The 18,898-nt window shown below is 38.5% G+C and overlaps 1 protein-coding gene across 7 annotated transcripts in view; it reads left to right on the top strand.

Annotated features, from left to right (window-relative positions):
- IMPG2 (interphotoreceptor matrix proteoglycan 2) overlaps positions 1-18,898 on the top strand; it is a 78,311-nt gene that overhangs the window by 9,511 nt on the left and 49,902 nt on the right. For 6 of the 7 annotated variants that reach the window (XM_070790608.1, XM_070790693.1, XM_070790567.1 and 3 more), the window contains 4 exons: positions 1,135-1,166; positions 12,318-12,367; positions 13,226-13,308; positions 18,687-18,848. In XM_070790608.1, the coding sequence (XP_070646709.1) occupies positions 1,135-1,166; positions 12,318-12,367; positions 13,226-13,308; positions 18,687-18,848 (327 nt within the window). Of the gene's footprint in view, positions 1-1,134; positions 12,368-13,225; positions 13,309-18,686; positions 18,849-18,898 lie in introns of all 7 variants that reach the window. The other variant, XM_070790732.1, reaches the window with a different exon arrangement.

Genomic DNA, 18,898 nt, shown 5'->3' with positions numbered 1-18,898 from the left:
GAGAATGTTACTTAAGTGATCACTGGCTGTCCAAAAACTGAAGGAAGCTCGATTTTACCTTTTTTTAAAAAATTGAAATAAGGTTGATTTACATTGCTGTGTTGATTTCTGCTTTACAGCATAGTGATTCAGTTATACATATATATACATCTATTTTTTTTAGCTTGATTTTAAATATAACAACTGTTTACTCATAGGTGGTGAATTTATGTGGTTGACAATTATTAGAACTCAGAATTCCAGCATTTTAAAAATAACTACCATGCTGGCCTATAAAATTTTAAAGCTAATAGTACAAATTGATTAATTGATGATTTTTCTGTGTTTATATGTATTGAGAGATTAATTAAAGGAAATAAAATCCAAGTTGAAGGTGTTAGATTAAAATTTAGGAAAAAAAAGACTGGCTGAGATTGTTCTAGGAGAGTGTGAAGAGTAAAAAGAACAGTGAGTTATTTATAAATATCTTGAGAATTATTTAGAGTAATCATCTCTCCATTTTACAGATAAGGAAGTTGAGGCCTAGCAGCAGAGAAATTTTTTGGATTTGCCTCCATAGCTGAGAAAGAGAAAATAGAATTTGATTCCAGATTATCATATTGGTCTCAAAATAAAACCACTAGTTTAGACATAACTTGGACACAGTTTTCTTTGAATGCCCCAAAGGAATAATCCAACTATGGATACAGTTTATCTTTTTGTCTGAATTCTGGAGAATTAGATTTTATAATTATTTTATCCACATGATGATATTACTCTATGATAGGAATTTCTATAAACGTAGTAGATCACAAAACACTTTGGTTCTAAGTCCATGGAAGATTAATGTAAAACTCTACCCATCTCTAACCCGTAGACCTTTCTGGAATGATTAGCAGGTAAAGTCTGTTAATCTGTGTCCATTAAGAGAGCACAGGGACTTTGGGGAACATACACAGAAACTGAGTGGTGGGTGGGATGTTCTGAGTCACAAAATAAACTTTGCATCATTCGTACTTTAACTATTTAACTGTAAGAATAATAACATAGATTCTGTGTTAGGGCATTAGTGTTCTTTGTGCAATAAGTTTTGTTTACTGCTTTAATAACTGTCTTTCACTCACATCATCATTTTTGTATCTTTGTTTTCCTTAGAAACTGACATATGCAAAGGAGACTGTAAGTGGGTAAGTGTCTTTTTCCCCACTAAGTTCATGTTTGGCAACAGAGATCTATCATACCTGTTCTAAGGCTCATCCCAAATTTAATGATTCCTTCCTATTTCTTGTTCCTATAACCAGGCCTGTGGGTAAGTCTCAAAGTCTTTTCCTCATCTTGAGGCCACTTCCCTTTCCAAACCACCTTCAGAGCCACTGTGCTTGTTTACTGACTGACCTTACTAAGAGGTGGACTTGTTCCTTTCTCTTGGTGAGGAAATAGATTTTTGGAACTGGAATACAAAATGATCTACTATTGTTGAGGCTTACAGGCTAATACTGTTTATCTAAAATGGTACATCTTAGTGGAGGATGGTTGATTAAATGATGGGGTTGTGGTGCGGGTCACTTTATGGTTTAATGATGTTTGTGATCTTGAAGCATAAGACTAGCACAGCTTTAATGAATCCTCCAGTGATTTGAGTCATGGCTCTGTGGGCCTTTAGGCTTAGGATTAAGCTTGTTTCTGGCTCCTGAGCAGTGGCAGGACAAAGCAGATCATGGAAGGTGAGGGATTTTGAGTGTACAGGGACTAATGATTTCTAATTCTATCCATATTCAGTATCTAGGTTATGCCAGTATGTAGGTGACTTTTTGGGGGTGAAAAAAAAAATCACTAGGGCATGCAGTTCAGGTCCATAATCTTGTCTCAAGTTAGATGGAACAACAGATTGAAAAACCAACAAAGTGAGTCAGTGTCCAGAGGTGTAGCCTGGGCAGCAGAGTCCAGGCAAATGCATAATTAGACTGCATCTCTTGGTGGTAGTGGGGTATATGTAAGTTCCAAATCAAGTGTGAGTAAGCAGGAGGGAAGTGGGACTCCTTGTGGTCTCACTTCATATAACTAACAGTACCACCAAGTCTGTTTTAGGGCCTGGGATTGAGCACCAGCTTAGATGTGGGGCCATGTGGTGCTTTAGGCGTGGGTCCTTTACCTTCAAGAGGCAGAGCTCAGAGGTTCCTTATGATTGCCATTCCAATACACATGCAGTAGACTTAACAATCTGGTGGGTCCTGCCAGTAATCTTCATGGTTGTACCTAATGAAAACAATAGCACATCTTACATGGTTAAGAAGTGTATAAAAGCTATAATAATAAGTATCACTTGTAATCTGGAAGAAGCCTTGGAGTTTGCCTGTGAAAACAGACATTGGGAAGATCGTAACTCATGAGTTACAAAGGGATGAAGGAAGGTTATCTGAAATAGATTGAAAAGTTGTAAGTTGTAACACCATATGTGGGCTGATGTTATAACACATAACACATGGAGTAGCTGGAAGATGTTTGAGGTGTAGTTTGTGTATTTCTACATAGCTCACTTTGGTTGGGTGCGGTTTGCTGCATTCATCTACTATTTCTTGGAAATATGTGTTAATCCCATTGAAACAAATACATAAATAAACAAATTAGAGAACTGAGTGTGTCATATATGTTTTGTTGATGTCCTAGATGTGAAGGGACTCAAAGTATTATTTATCATCCTTAGAAAATAGGGCATGTATAAAAATAGCAATACATATGAACTAAATTTGAAATACATATAACTGAATTTGAAAATTTAAAAGTTGATATCCTTCCTATGAAACTAGAGCAGACCAGGTTGGAGTGGGATGAAAAGCATCAACTATGGTACTTGCTGAAATGAGGGGACCTGGAGTTAGCTAATACTGGGAGTGGCCTGGGAATTCATTTAGCCCCTCTTTAAGTTGAATATTGTAAAAGTGAAGTCGTTCAGTAGTGTCCAACTCTTTGCGACGCCATGGACTGTAGCCTACCAGGATCCTCAGTCCATGGGATTTTCCAGGCAAGAATATTGGAGTGGGTTGCCATTTCCTTCTCCAGGGGATCTTCTCGACCCAGGGATTGAACCTGGGTCTCCTGCATTGTAGGCAGACGCTTTACCGTCTGAGCTACCAGGGAAGCTAGTGAATATTGTAGTCATCCCTTAAAACCCTTAATTTAATCACTTTCTATATTTAAATTTATTTTTATAATTTTCTTGAGATGGCTCTCATTCTGTGTTGAGATTTTTGTATTAGTTTTCTATTGCTGCTGCAGCAAATTATCACAAACTTTAGTAGCTTCAGTTCAGTTCAGTTGCTCAGTTGTGTCTGACTCTTTGCGACCCCATGAATTGCAGCACAACAGGCCTCCCTGTCCATCACCAAATCCCAGAGTTCACTCAAACTCATGTCTATCGAGTCGGTGATGCCATCCATCCAGCCATCTCATCCTCTTTTGTCCCCTTCTCCTCCTGCCCCCAATCCCTCCCAGCATCAGGGTCTTTTCCAGTGAGTCAACTCTTCACATGAGGCGGCCAAAGTATTGGAGTTTCAGCTTTAGCATCAATCCTTCCAATGAACACCCAGGACTGATCTCCTTTAGAATGGACTGCTTGGACCTCCTTGCAGTCCAAGGGACTCACAAGAGTCTTCTCCAACACCACAGTTCAAAAGCATCAATTCTTCGGCGCTCAGCCTTCTTCACAGTCCAACTCTCGCATCCATACATGACCACTGGAAAAACCATAGCCTTGACTAGATGGGCTTTTGTTGGCAAAGTAATGTCTCTGCTTTTCAATATGCTATCTAGGTTGGTCATAACTTTCCTTCCAAGGAGTAAGCGTCTTTTAATTTCATGGCTGCAGTCACCATCTGCAGTGATTTTGGAGCCCAAAAAAATAAAGTCTGACACTGTTTCCACTGTTTCCCCATCTATTTCCCATGAAGTGATGGGACCAGATGCCATGATCTTTGTTTTCTGAATGTTGAGCTTTAAGCCAACTTTTTCACTCGCCTCTTTCACTTTCATCAAGAGGTTTTTTAGTTCCTCTTCACTTTCTGCCATAAGGGTGGTGTCATCTGCATAGCTGAGGTTATTGATATTTCTCCCAACAGAACACAAATTTATCTTCTAGTTCTATAGTGCAGAAGCTTGACATGATTCTCAGCATGTTGGCAGACCTGCGTTACCTATCTGGAGACTCTAGGGGAAAATCTGTTTTCTTGCCCTTTTCAGTGTCTAGAGGCTGCCCGTGTTGGTTGGCTTATGACTAGCAGTGGCTTACTTTCTCACATTCTGTCACTCTGAGATTCTTCTGCCTCCTTCCTCATTTAAGGGTCCTTATGACTACCCTGGGGCTTCCCAGGTAGCACTAGTGGTAAAGAACCTGCTTGCCAGTGCAGGAGTTTTAAGAGATGTGGGTTCTATCCCTGAGTTGGGAAGATCCCCTAGGGAAGGGAATGGCTACCCACTCCAGTATTTTTGCCTGCAGAATTGCATGGACAGAGGAGCCTGGCAGGCTGCAATCTGTAGGGTCACAAAGAGTCAGACATGACTGAAGCAACTTAGCACACACATACACATGCATGACTACATTGGGTCTACCTGATAAAACCAGAGGATATGGTCTCTACTTAAGAATTAAGGCCAGCTGATCAGTACCCTTAATTCTATCTGTTACCTTACTTTCCTTTGCAAATAACATAGTCACATGTTCTGGGGATTAAGATATGGACATCTTTGGGATATCACTCTTCTGCTTACCACATTACTTCTCTGTAATTTAAGTTACTTCTTCTATGTAAACTGTAACCCAACTGCTAACATATGACTTACACCAGACACTCTGCTGTGTACTGATTTCACCTCCCCTTACTGTCATCTAGCAAGTCTGTTTTAAAAAAACCATTTCCTACCCGTTATTCAGGACTTCATATCCCATCTTACCTCCTAGACATCAACCTGTAATTGTTTTTTTCTCTCTCTCCTGAGTCTTCAGCTTCTCCCATTACCAACTACTTATTAATATTTAAACATGCTCAAATCTTCCCAAGTTACCTATTTTACAAAAAATCCTCCTCCACCACTTGTCTCCAGCCAGACATCTTGAAAACATCACCCCTTAGCTCCAGTCACCTAACTCCCTACCATCTTCTTACAGTTTTATCTTCAATACAAAGTCAGCCTAGGACGTGTGCTTACTAAGTATTTTTTGGATGAGTAATTGAGTTTCTGTTCAATCATCCAAGTCTATTATCAGGTCCCTGGTGTTATTCTCAGTGTAAGGACTGATCTGTGAAATTTTTTTTTCTTGATATCTCCAATAAGTTAGATTTGTACTTGACGATGCCCATCATGATCACAAAGCCAAATACACTTTTATTTATTTATTTTTAATATAAATTTATTTATTTTAATTGGAGGCTAATTACTTTACAGTATTGTAGTGGTTTTGCCATACATCAACATGAGTCTGCCACGGGTGTACATGTGTTCCCCATCCTGAACCCCCTCCCACCTCCCTCCCCATCCCATCCCTCTGGGTCATCCCAGGGCACCAGCCCCAAGCACCCTGTATCATGCATCGAACCTGGAGTAGCGATTCGTTTCACATATGATAATATACATGTTTCAATGCCATTCTCCCAAATCAGCCCACCCTTGCCCTTTCCCACAGAGTCCAAAAGACTGATCTATACGTCTGTGTCTCTTTTGCTGTCTCGCATACAGGGTTATCATTACCATCTTTCTAAATTCCATATATATGTGTTACTGTACTGTATTGGTGTTTTTCTTTCTGGCTTACTTCACTCTGTATAATAGGCTCCAGTTTCATCCACCTCGTTAGAATTGATTCAAATGTAAAAGCATATATATTATTTGTTTGGGCTGACATGTAACTCCATTAAACCCTGTTGTATTATAATATGTCTTGGTGTAGGTCTGTTTGGGTCCATCTTGTTTGCCTCCTATATCTGAATATCTGTTTCCTTTTATAGGTTTGGGCGGTTTTCAGCCATAATTTATTCCAATATGTTTTGAATCCGCTTTTCTCTTTCTTCTCCTTCTGTAATCCCTATTATGCATAGAGTGCACACTTTATATTGTCCCATAGGTCTCTTATATTGCTTTCATTTTTTAATTTCATTTGGTTTTCTGTCTGCTATTTTTTAAAAGTTAATTTATTTTAATTGGAGGCTAATTACTTTACAATATTGTGGTGCTTTTTGCCATACATTTACATGAATCAGCTACAGGTGTGGCTGTCCCAACCCTCCCCCACGCCCCTTCCACTTCCTTCCCCACCCCATCCCTCTGGGTTGTCCCAGTGCACTGGCTTTGAGTGCCCTGTTTCATGCATCAAACTTGGACTGGTCATCTATTTCACGTATGGTAATATACATGTTTCAGTGCTGTTCTATCAAATCATCCCTCATCAACCTCATCCCCTCATCAACCCTCACCTTTTCCCACAGAGTCCAAAAATCTGTTCTTTATTTGTCTCTTTTGATGTCTTGCATATAGGGTCGTCGTTAACCATCTTTCTAAATTCCATATATATGCGTTAATATACTGTATTGGTATTTTTCTTTCTGACTTACTTCACTCTGTATAATAGGCTCCAGTTTCATCCACCTCATTAGAACTGACTCAAATGTGTTCTTTTTAATTGCTGAGTAATATTCCATTATATATATGTACCACAACTTTCTTATTCATTCATCTGCCAATGGACCATCTAGGTTGCTTCCATGTCCTAGCTACTGTAAACTGTCTGCTGTTTTGATTGGGTAATTTCAAGATCATTTATTCTTTCTTCTGCATCATTTATTCTGCTATTCATTGTCTTTAGCTCAGCCTTCATCTCAGCAAATAAATTTTCAATATTCTTGGTTCTTCCTTACAGTTGCTAGTTCATTTTTATAGTGATCTGCATTTCTAGTGATAACCTCTCTTAATTCCTTCAGTATTTTCATTACCTTCTTTTTGAACTCAGTGTCTATTAGGCTGAAGAGGTCTGTTTCATTGTTCCTTTAGGAGAATTCTCTTAGTCTTTTAACTGGGAGTGGTTCCTCTGCTTCTTCATTTTGCTGTATTTCTCTCATTCTGTGAGTTTAGGGGAAACAATTATCTACTGTTGTCTTGGAGAGTTGTTTATAAGCATGAGCGTCCCTGTGTAGCTTGTGGGTTTAATACGTTTTTGGCATGAGAGCTGTTTTTGATTTGAAAGCTTGCTGTCTCTTTTCTCAGCATGTGCTGGCCACGATCACTTTTATAGCAGTGTTCAGGTGCCTGGCCCTGTGCATACTCCCAGGGACACAGGGCAGCAGTCCCAGCTACCTCTGGAGTCCAAGATGGCAGCAATAGCTGCACCTGGAACTTATGTAGAAGAGGGTAAGTGGTGTCCTGCCTTGAAAAAGAAGCTCCCATGGCAGTTGCACACATTTCCTTCTACGCTCCCCAGCAGTGGCACCTTGGTTTTCTGATGGGTCCAGGCATCTTCCTGACTCCCTCTGTGTGACGCACCACACCCTGGCTCCCTCAGGGTGTCACCATATAGCCAACCCCAGTCCTCCCTGTCTCTGAGCATGGAAACTGGAGTCTCAGTATCCAGCCCCGCCCCCAGCAGATGAGTGTCTCAGGCTGGGGAGTGCTGCCAGGAGGGGGGCACCAGCCCTCTGTGCAGCAGGCCTCTCTCCACTTGTCTGCTGCTGTCTGGTTGAAACTGTTCTTCTTTCACAGCTCGCTCCCAGGAGTGCAGGTCCCATCCTACTCCTTTCTCTCCTTTTTCTTTTGTCCTACTCAGTTACATGGAGATTTTCTTGCCCTTGTGGAAGTCTGAGATCTGCCAGCATTTAGTAGATGTTCTATGAGAATCCTTACATATGTAGATGTATTTTTTATGTATTTGTGGGAAAGGGTGAGCTCTTTGTTCTAATCCTCGGCCATCTTGATCCAACTCCCACCCCTGTTTTATGTTCGTTTAGCATTTCATCCTTTACATAATGCTTCTGTATAATGATATTTTATTTAGTTTTCACCAACACCTTGGTGAAGTAGGTAGAGAAAGAGATATTCTTGTTTTAGAGGTTAGATCTTGAGGCCTAGAGCAACTGAGGCATCTTCCCAAGCTATATACAAGGTTAGTGATACATCTGGAACTAGCACCCAGGATTCCTAACTCCTTGCCTTAAGTTTTTTCTTGTTAAGTGCTGATTATAGTTAACAGGTTCTAGAGCAAAGCAAAGGAAAGGAAATTGTAAAAGGGAATAGTAGTCTAGGTATGAAATGATTGTTGGCTTGTCTTACTGTATTTTTGTTATTTATTTTTAACAATTTTATTTATTTATTTTTGGCTGTGGAGGGTCTTCGTTGCTCTGCGTGGCTTTTCTCTGGTTGTAGTGAGTGGGGGCTGCTCTCTCATTGTGGTGCACTGGCTTCTCACTGCTGTGGCTCCTCTTGCCGTGGAGCACAGGCTGTAGGCACATGGGCTGCAGTAGTTGTTGCTCATGGACTCCGGAGCAGGTTAGTGCACAGGCTTAGTTGTGGCACGTTTAGTCTTCCCGGACCAGGGATCGAACCTGTGTCCTCTGTATTGGCAGGTGGATTCTCATCCACTGCCACCAGGGAAGTCCCCTTAGTATGTTTTTAAACATAGGTTCCATGTGACTGTGGTATTTTTGACACAGTTCCATCTGAATTCCACTGACATGATTAGCCAGTAGCTGTGAGGAAAAAATTATGTGCTGGATAAGCTGAGGAGATGAGACAGTAGACGGTTGTTTGCTGCTCACATTAAGCTAAAGATCTTAGCTGACCAACTTCAAATTTGTGGCTTGGCCTAGAAATGAGGCATTTCTGTCTCTAAACTCAATACAGCTCTGTATTCTAATTCTGTTGTGAGCGACATTCTAGGGCATCCCTGTAGGAGTCATCCCTAATGAGAAAATGTGAAAGGATTCATGCTACTGTCTTTTGAAAGAAGTGTGGGAAGATGAGGGATTAAGTGTTGGGAGTGTTGGACAAGTGTTTTAAATTACTGAGAGTTGCCCACTTACCATCATTGTGCTTAATCTCTCAGTCATATCCGACTCTTTGTGCCCCTGTGGACTGTAGGCCACCAGACTCCTCTGTCCATGGGGATTCTCCAGGCAAGAATACAGGAGTGGGTTGCCATGACCTCCTGCAAGGGATCTTCCCAAACCAAGGATCGAACCCAGGTCTTTGGCATTGCAGGTGGATTCTTTACCATTTGAACCACTGGGGAAGCCCTTACCATCATTAAAATAATGTTATTTTGAAAAAAAAAAAAAGTTATTTTGAATTCAGTAAGTGAAATCTAATTCTATTGAAGTAAGTGAACTTCTCCATTCTGAATGCTTACTTACTGACTTAGAGAATTAGCTTAAATTTGATTTTGATGTGGGAGACAATTTGACCGATCCCTGGTGAAGTCTGGTTTCTCTGCCATGTCATCTCAACTTCCTATGCTGATTACTGTATTGTGCTTTGTTTTACTTTGACCTCTTTGCTCTTCATACTTAATTGCTCTCCAGCTTTCACTAGATTTCCCTTCCTATTTCTGGGTCCTTACACATTTTGACTTTTAGGTCATTTAGCTGATGTAACACCACTATCATTAAGACCAAGGAAAACCATCCTGGTTGCCCTTCTAGGGAATATGGGTCACATAAAGGCCATGTAGTGTGGAATTAATGTGGGTAAGAGAGAGGTTTCTGGAATCAAATGGGCCTGTTTTACACCACAGTTCCTTCATTGGCTAGCTCCGTGACCTTTTCTTATCACCCAGGTCTTCCTCTACTCATCATTCATCAAAATGACTTATCCAGATGTCATATTCCTTTATATTCTTTTGAATGACAGCTAAGTAAGCAGGTTCCTGCAAGTGTACCAAAAATAACAAGTAGTGATACGTTTGGTGTCTTGGTTTAATATGTTATTCTTTTTAGATAGTATTTTTAAAAACCAGGAGAATCTTTATGGTGAGATTTTTTTTTTTTAGCCTATGTTTCTCAAATTTTCTACCAAAGCTTGGGGGTTTAGGGAACATGGCCTCAGCTCCCCCACTCCAATTCCAGTCATGAAATGTCTTTGAAATGATCATATTGTAACTTAATATTCATTTAAACTTTATATTGTACTCTATAATACAGCCACACATGTTTTAATATTATGTTTTATTTATTTATTTTTAAACTTTATTTTGTATTGGGATCTAGCTGATGAACAATGTTGTGATAGTTTCAGGTGAACAGCGAAGGGACTGAACTATACATGGATCCATTCTCCCCCAAACTCCCCTTCCATCCAGGTGGCCACATAGCACTGAGCACAGTTCCATGTGCTATAACTGTAGGTCCTTGTTGGTTATCCATTTTAAATACAGCAGTTTATACATGTCCAAATTCATATCAGTTTTTGCTTAGCTCTCTGTGCTTTTAAGGCTGTGGTTTTTCCAGTGGTCATGTATGGATGTGAGAGTTGGACTGTGAAGAAAGCTGAGTGCCAGAAAATTGATGCTTTTGAACTGTGGTGTTGGAGAAGACTCTTGAGAGTCCCTTGGACTGCAAGGAGATCCAACCAGTCCATTCTAAAGGAGATCAGCCCTGGGTGTTCTTTGGAAGAAATGATGCTAAAGCTGAAACTCCAGTACTTTGGCCACCTCATGCGAAGAGTTGACTCATTGGAAAAGACTCTGATGCTGGGAGGGATTGGGGGCAGGAAGAGAAGGGGATGACAGAGGATGAGATGGCTGGATGGCATCACCGACTCGATGGACATGAGTCTGAGTGAACTCCGGGAGTTGGTGATGGACAGGGAGGCCTGGCGTGCTGCGATTCATGGGGCTGCAAATAGTCGGACACAACTGAGCGACTGAACTGAACTGAACTGTGCTTTTACTTTAAAGTGAAAATTGCTGCTTCAGGATGTGTGCCACATTTATCTGGTGGCTGTGACCCCATGATCTAGTTTAATGCAGCAGGACAATTTGAAGTAGTGGTTCTGAAGTGAAGATGGGGCTCACTGAGACAGAAGGGAGTCTAAGAGGGAGACATTTTGACTGTGTTTAAATCATCTTTGGAAACCTGCCTGTAGAAAGTTGAAGAGAGTTTTCAATTACTGTAATTTATATATTTGGGGATGTGTGGAGATTTAGACTGGTGGAAACACCCTTTCTTTAAGGACTTTCTCAGATTATCCTCTGATCTCTTCTGATCTTTGCCTATAGTTGCAGGGTTGAATGGTAAAAGGAGGACCTGAAGCCAGGGGACCTGAAACCTGGGAGCAATGTAGCCTATAGCAAATCATGTCTCTAAGCTTGATTTGTTTTATTCTACGAAGTTTCATGATTCTGTGATCTCTCAAATGAGATGAGATTTGGGCTTATATGTTCCCCGTGACTGCCAGTACTTTTGTGTCTGAACTGCTTGTTGCGTTTATGTTTGTTACTATTTTCTGTTAGGTGGTAACGTTCATAGACCATGAGTATTTTGTTCACAGCTGTATGCCAAGTGCCTTCTACACTAGACTGGTTGGTCAATAGTATTTATTTATTCCAAAAATATCTATTCAGTGCCTATTAAGTGGTAGTTTCTGTTTTAAGATGAAGATACAGTGCAAATATGGCAAATAAGGGCCCTAATCTCATGGAGTTTAGATTAGATTCTTTTTTTTTTTTTTTTTTAGAGTTTACATTCTTGAGGCAGTCTTGTTAAATAGATATTTCTGTGATGATGAACATGTTCTTTACTAGGCTGTTCCATAAAATAGCCATTAAACATGTATGACTGTTGAACACTGAAATGTGGATAGTGTGGATGAGATTCTGAATTTTGAATCTTCATTTAATTTTAAATTAAATTACCTGACTGACTACCATATTAGGAAATGCCATTCTAGAAGATGAAGGGTATGGACATAGACAAAGAAATAGATAAATAAATTAACAGAATGATTTCACATAGTGAAAAGAACTGAGGAAAAAAATGAAACAGGGTTATGAAATAGTAAGGAAGTACTATGTAGAGTGGTTATGTAGTATTATGTATTATGTAGGGTATATTATGTGTGTGTGTACATATATATATGCATATTACATAATATGTAGTACTATGTAATATTATGTAGGGTGATTCAGGTTGAGTAGGCATCAAAAAATGTAAAATAAATGAGTTTTTTTTTTTTGATTGCTACTTAGTACTTTGGTTTGAGAATCCTTATTTGGAGATCAGGTGAATTCCTTTCTGGAAAACAAACCCCAAAATAAACCCTTACATTTCTGTCATTTTATTAACTCCAGACATTTTTTTTCCTAGCTCTGAATTGTCATCTCCAGTTCCTGTTGGTGACATGTCAACACTGGGAGGTATGCTTTTGTGCCTTTATTCACTTATCTTTTAAAATTTATTGTTTAGTTGCAAGGAAGCACAATTTTCAGCTCATATTTTAAAAAATACCAATTTGTCTCTCCTTTTGTTGTTGAAGAAGTCTCAAGAAAAAGCAGTGTTTTTTCACTTATTTTATGACATTATAATTGGGTTACTTAAGAATCTTTAATTATTAAGTACATAATACAGAATCTGAAAACCTTAAAACAAATGTACAACCTAAAGAATTGGTTTAAGGCAAACACTTTGTAATCACTGCTTATGTCAAAAGGTAGAACCTTTGTAGCTCCACTATTTGTCATTTGTCTTTTAGAGTTTCTCAGAGTAAGGATTTTTCTAATTGCATTCTGTGGTATATTTTGTTTGTATGTTTCTTTGACCTCTATATTTCCTGTAAATTAGTAGTTGATTTCTTTATTTTTAATTTTTTTTAAAAAAGTTCTTCTATGTTGAAAATTTCAAACGTACAAAAAATAGCATGGTGAGGCCCAGCATCAACAATTATAATTTTTGGCCAATTCCAATCTTCAGCTACTTCCCTCTCTGAGAGTTTTACAAGTTAGTTTACTCCTTAAGGATAGAGACTTTGTATCCCTGGAGGCTTGCATAGAGGCTGACATATAGGAGGTATCAGTAAATGCTTGTTGAATGAGTCGTATTTATTTCTTGTGCTGAGGAAATTCATGTGTCTTGAGGTTAAAATGCACACAGTTTTGCAGATGAAAAAGCAAATGACTTAATATGAATGGCATCAAAATCAGTTTATTGTTTCCTGATAGACATTATGATTTAGTCACGGACTGAATTCATACACATGTTTTTGTTTTTCTTTTTAGATGCTGGTCTCAGTGTTCCATATCCAGGGGTGACCTCCTACGAAGGTATCTCAGAGAGCAGCTTGGAGAGGCCAGAAGACAGTGTGAGTGATGTTCCGTTTCATTATTTAGTTTCTAACGTGGAGAACAGGGATTTAGAGAGATTTATTGTCCATTGCCAGACAACACAAAACTTCAGGTGGTTCTCTTTATGGAAATGTAGATTCTAAAACCAGTACATTAAAAAGAATCAGATTCATTGGAGAGCCCAATAAGTCTGCTTTTGGCAAAGAATAGATTTGAATTGTAAATTAAATGACGTGGAGCCTGGGGAGCTGTCATCATGGTAAGCCCACTGTCTTCTGTGGGCTGTGTGCATAATTTATTGTGAGGGTTTTTGCCTATGTACTCTGTCTCTTAATAAATCAGGACTTAGTCTTCTCTTCTTCAGAGGGAAAGGATATAGATTTTATGTAGTTTAAAGAAGTATTGTACTTTTTAAATGCATCATTACTAATAGAAATCTGTCCACTAAGAAGCATTAAGTTGGCTGTCACATTCCAAATTTTTTGAAAAGTAAATGCTTCTAAGAAGATGAAAATGTTTCATTAGAAATTTTATTAAATATTCGTAAATCACAGATTCCTTAATACAGAGCAAACTTTGATTGAACATATTCACTAGAAAGGTACAATTTGTTACCTTACACCTTCTCTTACCAGCTATGAAGTCAAGTCATGTCATCCCACTCTGTCCACCACCTTCCCTGTTTCTGAGCAAGGCTGGAGCCAGTTTGGGATCCTTGTATCAATACAGTACCTTTAGTATTCAGTAAAACTGTGTCCAAATTAGATGGTACAAAAAATATTGGCATTTGATAAATATTTGAATAAAAAGTGATACTGTAGTTCTGAACTTGATGCTGAATGTTATGGTGTAGGTCTGGAAACTTTTACAGAATGAGATAAAACTCACTGTAATGTAAATGAAGGGATTATGTGTAATCAGTTGGAACATTTCGTAACAGAGTAATTTGAAGGTAATTTGTAGAACCAGTAGGAAGACAAAACAGTACAAGCATACATGACTAGTTCAGAGTGAAGCCTAATGTACAGTTTTACAGTTCAGTTTTTTCCTGAATACATTTTTCAGATACTGTTTTAGAAATTACATACTTTATTCTTGTTTTATTAGTATTTACCCTGTATGTTATCATGTGTCTTTAATCTAGCAAAGTTTAAGTTTTTCAAAATCTTTATCCTTATCCTGAGTCTGCAGGAACATTAGAACATTAAAGTAATTCAAGTGATTACCCTACTGTTTTATATGTTATTTTCAGTATTTTTGTTCTTTCTTTCTCTCCTTTAGTTCTCTCTTTTTAATCTTACAAATTTGACTGAATCATTTTTATTTTATATAGTTAAACGTTTTTACATTTTCCCAGGTGTGTACTGTTTTATTTTCTTAAAATTCTTTTTTACATTTTAGACTCTCTTTTGGAATAACTTTCCTTCTGAAATATATGCGTCTGGTATTACTTTAGTAAGAATCTCTCACTGGTTCAATCTGTTTTTGGTCACCTGAAGATTTCCTTGTTATACCCTTATTCTAGAAAGATACTTATAATCTGTATAAATTTCTAGATAGAAGGTCTTTGGGTTTTTTTTGTCAAGATTTTATTTCACTATCTTTTAACTTTTATAGTTACTATTAAGAACTCAACTAACAGTTCGGTTCTTATTCTTTTGTGGGTAATCCATTTTTTCTCCTACCGTTAAGATACTACTGTCTCTCTCCCTCTCTGTATTTACGTAATGATGAAAGATAATGACTGAATTTCTCAAATTTATAATAGACTAAAAACCTCATGTTAAGGTAGTACAATAAATCCAAAGCAAAGTAAATAAGCATAAACACACTCCTATACCCATTTTTGTAAAACTATAGACTCCCAAATACTATATGGTGTACTACTATAAGTATACTATAACATAGTATAACTGCAGGCATATCTCAGATACTGTGGGTTCAGTTCCAGATGGCCATAAAAAAGTGAGTATTGCAATAAAGTCACATGAGCGTTTTGGTTTCCTTGTGCATATAGAAGTTATGTTTACCTCTACTGTAGTTTGTTAAGAGTACAGTAGCATTCTGTCTAAAAAATCAGTGTACATCAGTTCAGTTCAGTCGCTCAGTTGTGTCTGACTCTTTGTGACCCCATGGACTGTGGCACGCCAGGCTTCCCTGTCTTTCATCTCCCAGAACTTGTTCAAACTCATGTCCATTGAGTCAGTGATACTATCCAACCACCTCATCCTCTGTCATCCCCTTCTCCTCTTGCCTTCAGTCTTTCCCAGCATCAGGTTATTTTCCCTTGAGTCGGCTCTTTGCATCAGGTGGCCAGAGTATTAGAACTTCAGCCTCAGCATCTGTCCCTCCAGTGAATATTTAGGACTGATATCCTTTAGGATGGACTGATTGGATCTTGCAGTCCAAGGGACTCTCAAGAGTCTTTTCCAACACCACAGTTCAAAAGCATCAATTCTTTGGTACTCAGCCTCCTTTATGGTCCAACTCTCACAGTCCATACATGACTACTGGAAAAACCATAGCTCTGACTAGATGGACCTTTGTTAGCAGAGTAATGTCTCTGCTTTTTAATACACTGTCTAGATTTGTCATAGATTTTCTTCTAAGGAGCGTCTTTTTCATGGCTGCAAGTCACCATCTGCAGTGATTTTGGAGACCAAGAAAATAAAGTCTCTCACTGTTTCCATTGTTTCCTCATCTATTTGCCATGAAGTGATGGGACTGGAGGCCATGATCTTTGTTTTTCGAATGTTGAGTTTTAAGCTAGCTTTTTCTCCTCTTTCACCTGCATTAAGAGGCTCTTTAGTTCCTCTTCACATTCTACCATAAGGGTGGTGTCATCTGCATATCTGAGGTTGTTGATATTTCTCCTGGCAATCTTGACTTCAGCTTGTGCTTCATCTAGCCTGGCATTTCTCATGATGTACTCTGCATATAGGTTAAATAAGCAGGGTGACAATATACAGCCTTTATGAACTCCTTTCCCAATTTGAACCAGTCCAGTTCTAACTGTTGCTTCTTGACCTGCATACAAGTTTCTCAGAAGACAGGTAGGGTAGTCTGGTATTCCCATTTCTTTAACAATTTTCCACAGTTTTTTGTGATCCACAGAGTCAAAGGCTTTGGTGTAGTCAGTGAAGCAGAAGTCGATGTTTTTCTGGAATTCTCTTGCTTTTTCTGTCATCCAACCAATGTTGGCAATTTGATCTCTAGTTCCTCTGCCTTTTCTAAATCCAGCTTGATCATCTGGAAGTTCTTGGTTCATGTCTATTGAAGCCTAGCTTGGAGAATTTTGAGCATTACATTGCTAGCATGTGAAATGAATACAATTGTGTGATATTTTAAACATTCTTTGTCATTGCTCTTCTTTGGGATTGGAGTGAAAACTGATCTTTTCTAGTCCTGTGGCCACTGCTGAATTTTCCAAATTTGCTAACATATTGAGTGCAGCACTTTCACAGCATCATCTTTTAGGATTTGAAATAGCTCTGCTGAAATTCCATCCCCTCCACTAGCCCACTTGACTTCGCACTTCAGGTCACTTGCAGTGATGGTGGGCCTTAGGAAGCATCACTACAAGTACAATATAGTAGCATATAATACAGTATTGAGGATACTGCAAATCCACAAAAATATAGAGAGAGAAAATTCTCAGGTGTTGTCTCATATGATTGGGTATATGTCTGACTCCCTCATTTTATACCTTTTGTCTGTTAACCACTCGTTCTTAACTTTCATTTCTTTGTTCCTCTATGTTGCATTCAGAAATGTCTTCCAGTTCACTTATTCTTCCTTCGACTTAGTCTAATTTGTTGTTCAAACTGTCTAGATAGGCGTCTTTGATCTGACTTTTCAACACGTATACACCTGGCACTTTATATCCTTTCCCTTGTAGTATTTGAAACTGAAGCCTAGGTCACAAGAGATTGCTAGATACACTGTGTATGCATAGATTACTGAATCACCTCTTTGGATTTTTCTAGCCTATCTCTTTTGATTTCTGGTTTATTTTCTTGCAAACCAGATATGCATTAAAATCATTAAAAAATTTAGTCAGCATTTTAGGCATTGTATTGCAACAAGGTTACTAAGGATATTTCTTTTATAGTAATACTGAAAATGGAAGTTTTTATTTAAATTTAGTGAGGGAAAATTTAATATTGAAGAATGCAAAGTCTTGTACAAAATTCCTTAAGGCTAAAGGTTTTTATTAGTTTCAATATGACTCAGCAGTATGAGGAAAAACTAGTAAAGTAATAGTACTTTTAGGTTACATTAACAGAAATTAGAATCTGCTATCAGGAAAGTGATAGTTGTACCATATTTTAATTATCAGACCTCACTTATGTGTATCATACTCTAAGGGAGACATTAAGAGCCCGAGAAGTGTTTGGAGAAAAGGAACTAGTGAAAAGTCAGAGAAGATGATAGGTGCCTATCCTTCTTTGAAGGTTCTCTGGGGCCTGTAGTTTTTATATGCATCCAGGTTTCAGAACTGGGATCAGTGGGAATTTGTAGGGAAATATATTTGAGTTTTATTGGGCTTCCTTGGTAGTTCAGCTAATAAAGAGTCCACCTGCAATGCAGGAGACCCTGGTTCTATTCCTGGGTAGGGAAGATCCACTGGAGAAAGGATAAGCTATCCACTCCAGTATTCTTGGGCTTACCTGGTGGCTCAGCTGGTAAAGAATACTCCTGCAATATGGGAGACCTGGGTTTGATCCCTGGGTTGGGAAGATCCCCCAGAGAAGGGAATGGCTATGCACTCCAGTAATCTGGCCTGGAGATTTCCATGGACTGTGTAGTCCATGGGGTTGCAAAGAGCTGGACATGACTGAGCGACTCACTTTTTTTTAATGGCTGTTTTCAGGACTATTTTCAGAAAGGTCTATTAAAGGAATGTCTATACTATTTTCCATAGTGGCTGCACTAATTGACATTCCTACCCATGAATCAAGATTCCCTTTTCTCCACATCCTCTCCAGCATTTTTATTTGTAGACTTCTTGATGATATCCATTCTGACATGTGTGAGGTGATATATCATTGTGGTTTTAATTTGCATTTCTCTAATAATTAGCAATGTGTAACTTCAGCTTTTTCTACTAACTCACAGGTGGTGAACTTTGGTGGTTATCTGTGGAAAATTTTCTCTTTCCCTGAACCAGTGACCACAATCACTGTGTATTCAAAGGAATGAACAAATACACAGTAATTTTAGTACTTTTAATAATAACCTGTCTTAAAATCTACCAGTTAGTTTCAAAGTCAAATATTATATAGTCATCATCAGAAGTTGCTTTTGGCACAGTGTCTGGCATATCATATCAGTAGATATTTGTTGACTGAATGAGTGAACATTGACATTTATTGTTCTTTTGCTAAAAATCCAGATTAGCAATGAAATTGAGAATGTGGTAGAAGAATCCACAAAAACAGCCGCTGAGCAGGTTGCAGAATTCAGTATCCACCTTTTGGGGGAACAGTACAATGAAGAACTACAGGACCCCTCCAGCTTTCATCACCAGCGCCTTGTAGAAGACTTTATTTCAGAGGTGGGTGATTTTGAGGATATGTTTTTATTCTTTTTTGTATACAAGATAGT

Source organism: Bos indicus, chromosome 1, assembly GCF_029378745.1.
Source record: "Bos indicus isolate NIAB-ARS_2022 breed Sahiwal x Tharparkar chromosome 1, NIAB-ARS_B.indTharparkar_mat_pri_1.0, whole genome shotgun sequence".
In the NCBI taxonomy this organism is placed as follows: Eukaryota; Metazoa; Chordata; class Mammalia; order Artiodactyla; family Bovidae; genus Bos; species Bos indicus.
Note: the sequence above shows the minus strand (reverse complement) of the source record. Positions and strands in the feature narration are given on the sequence as shown.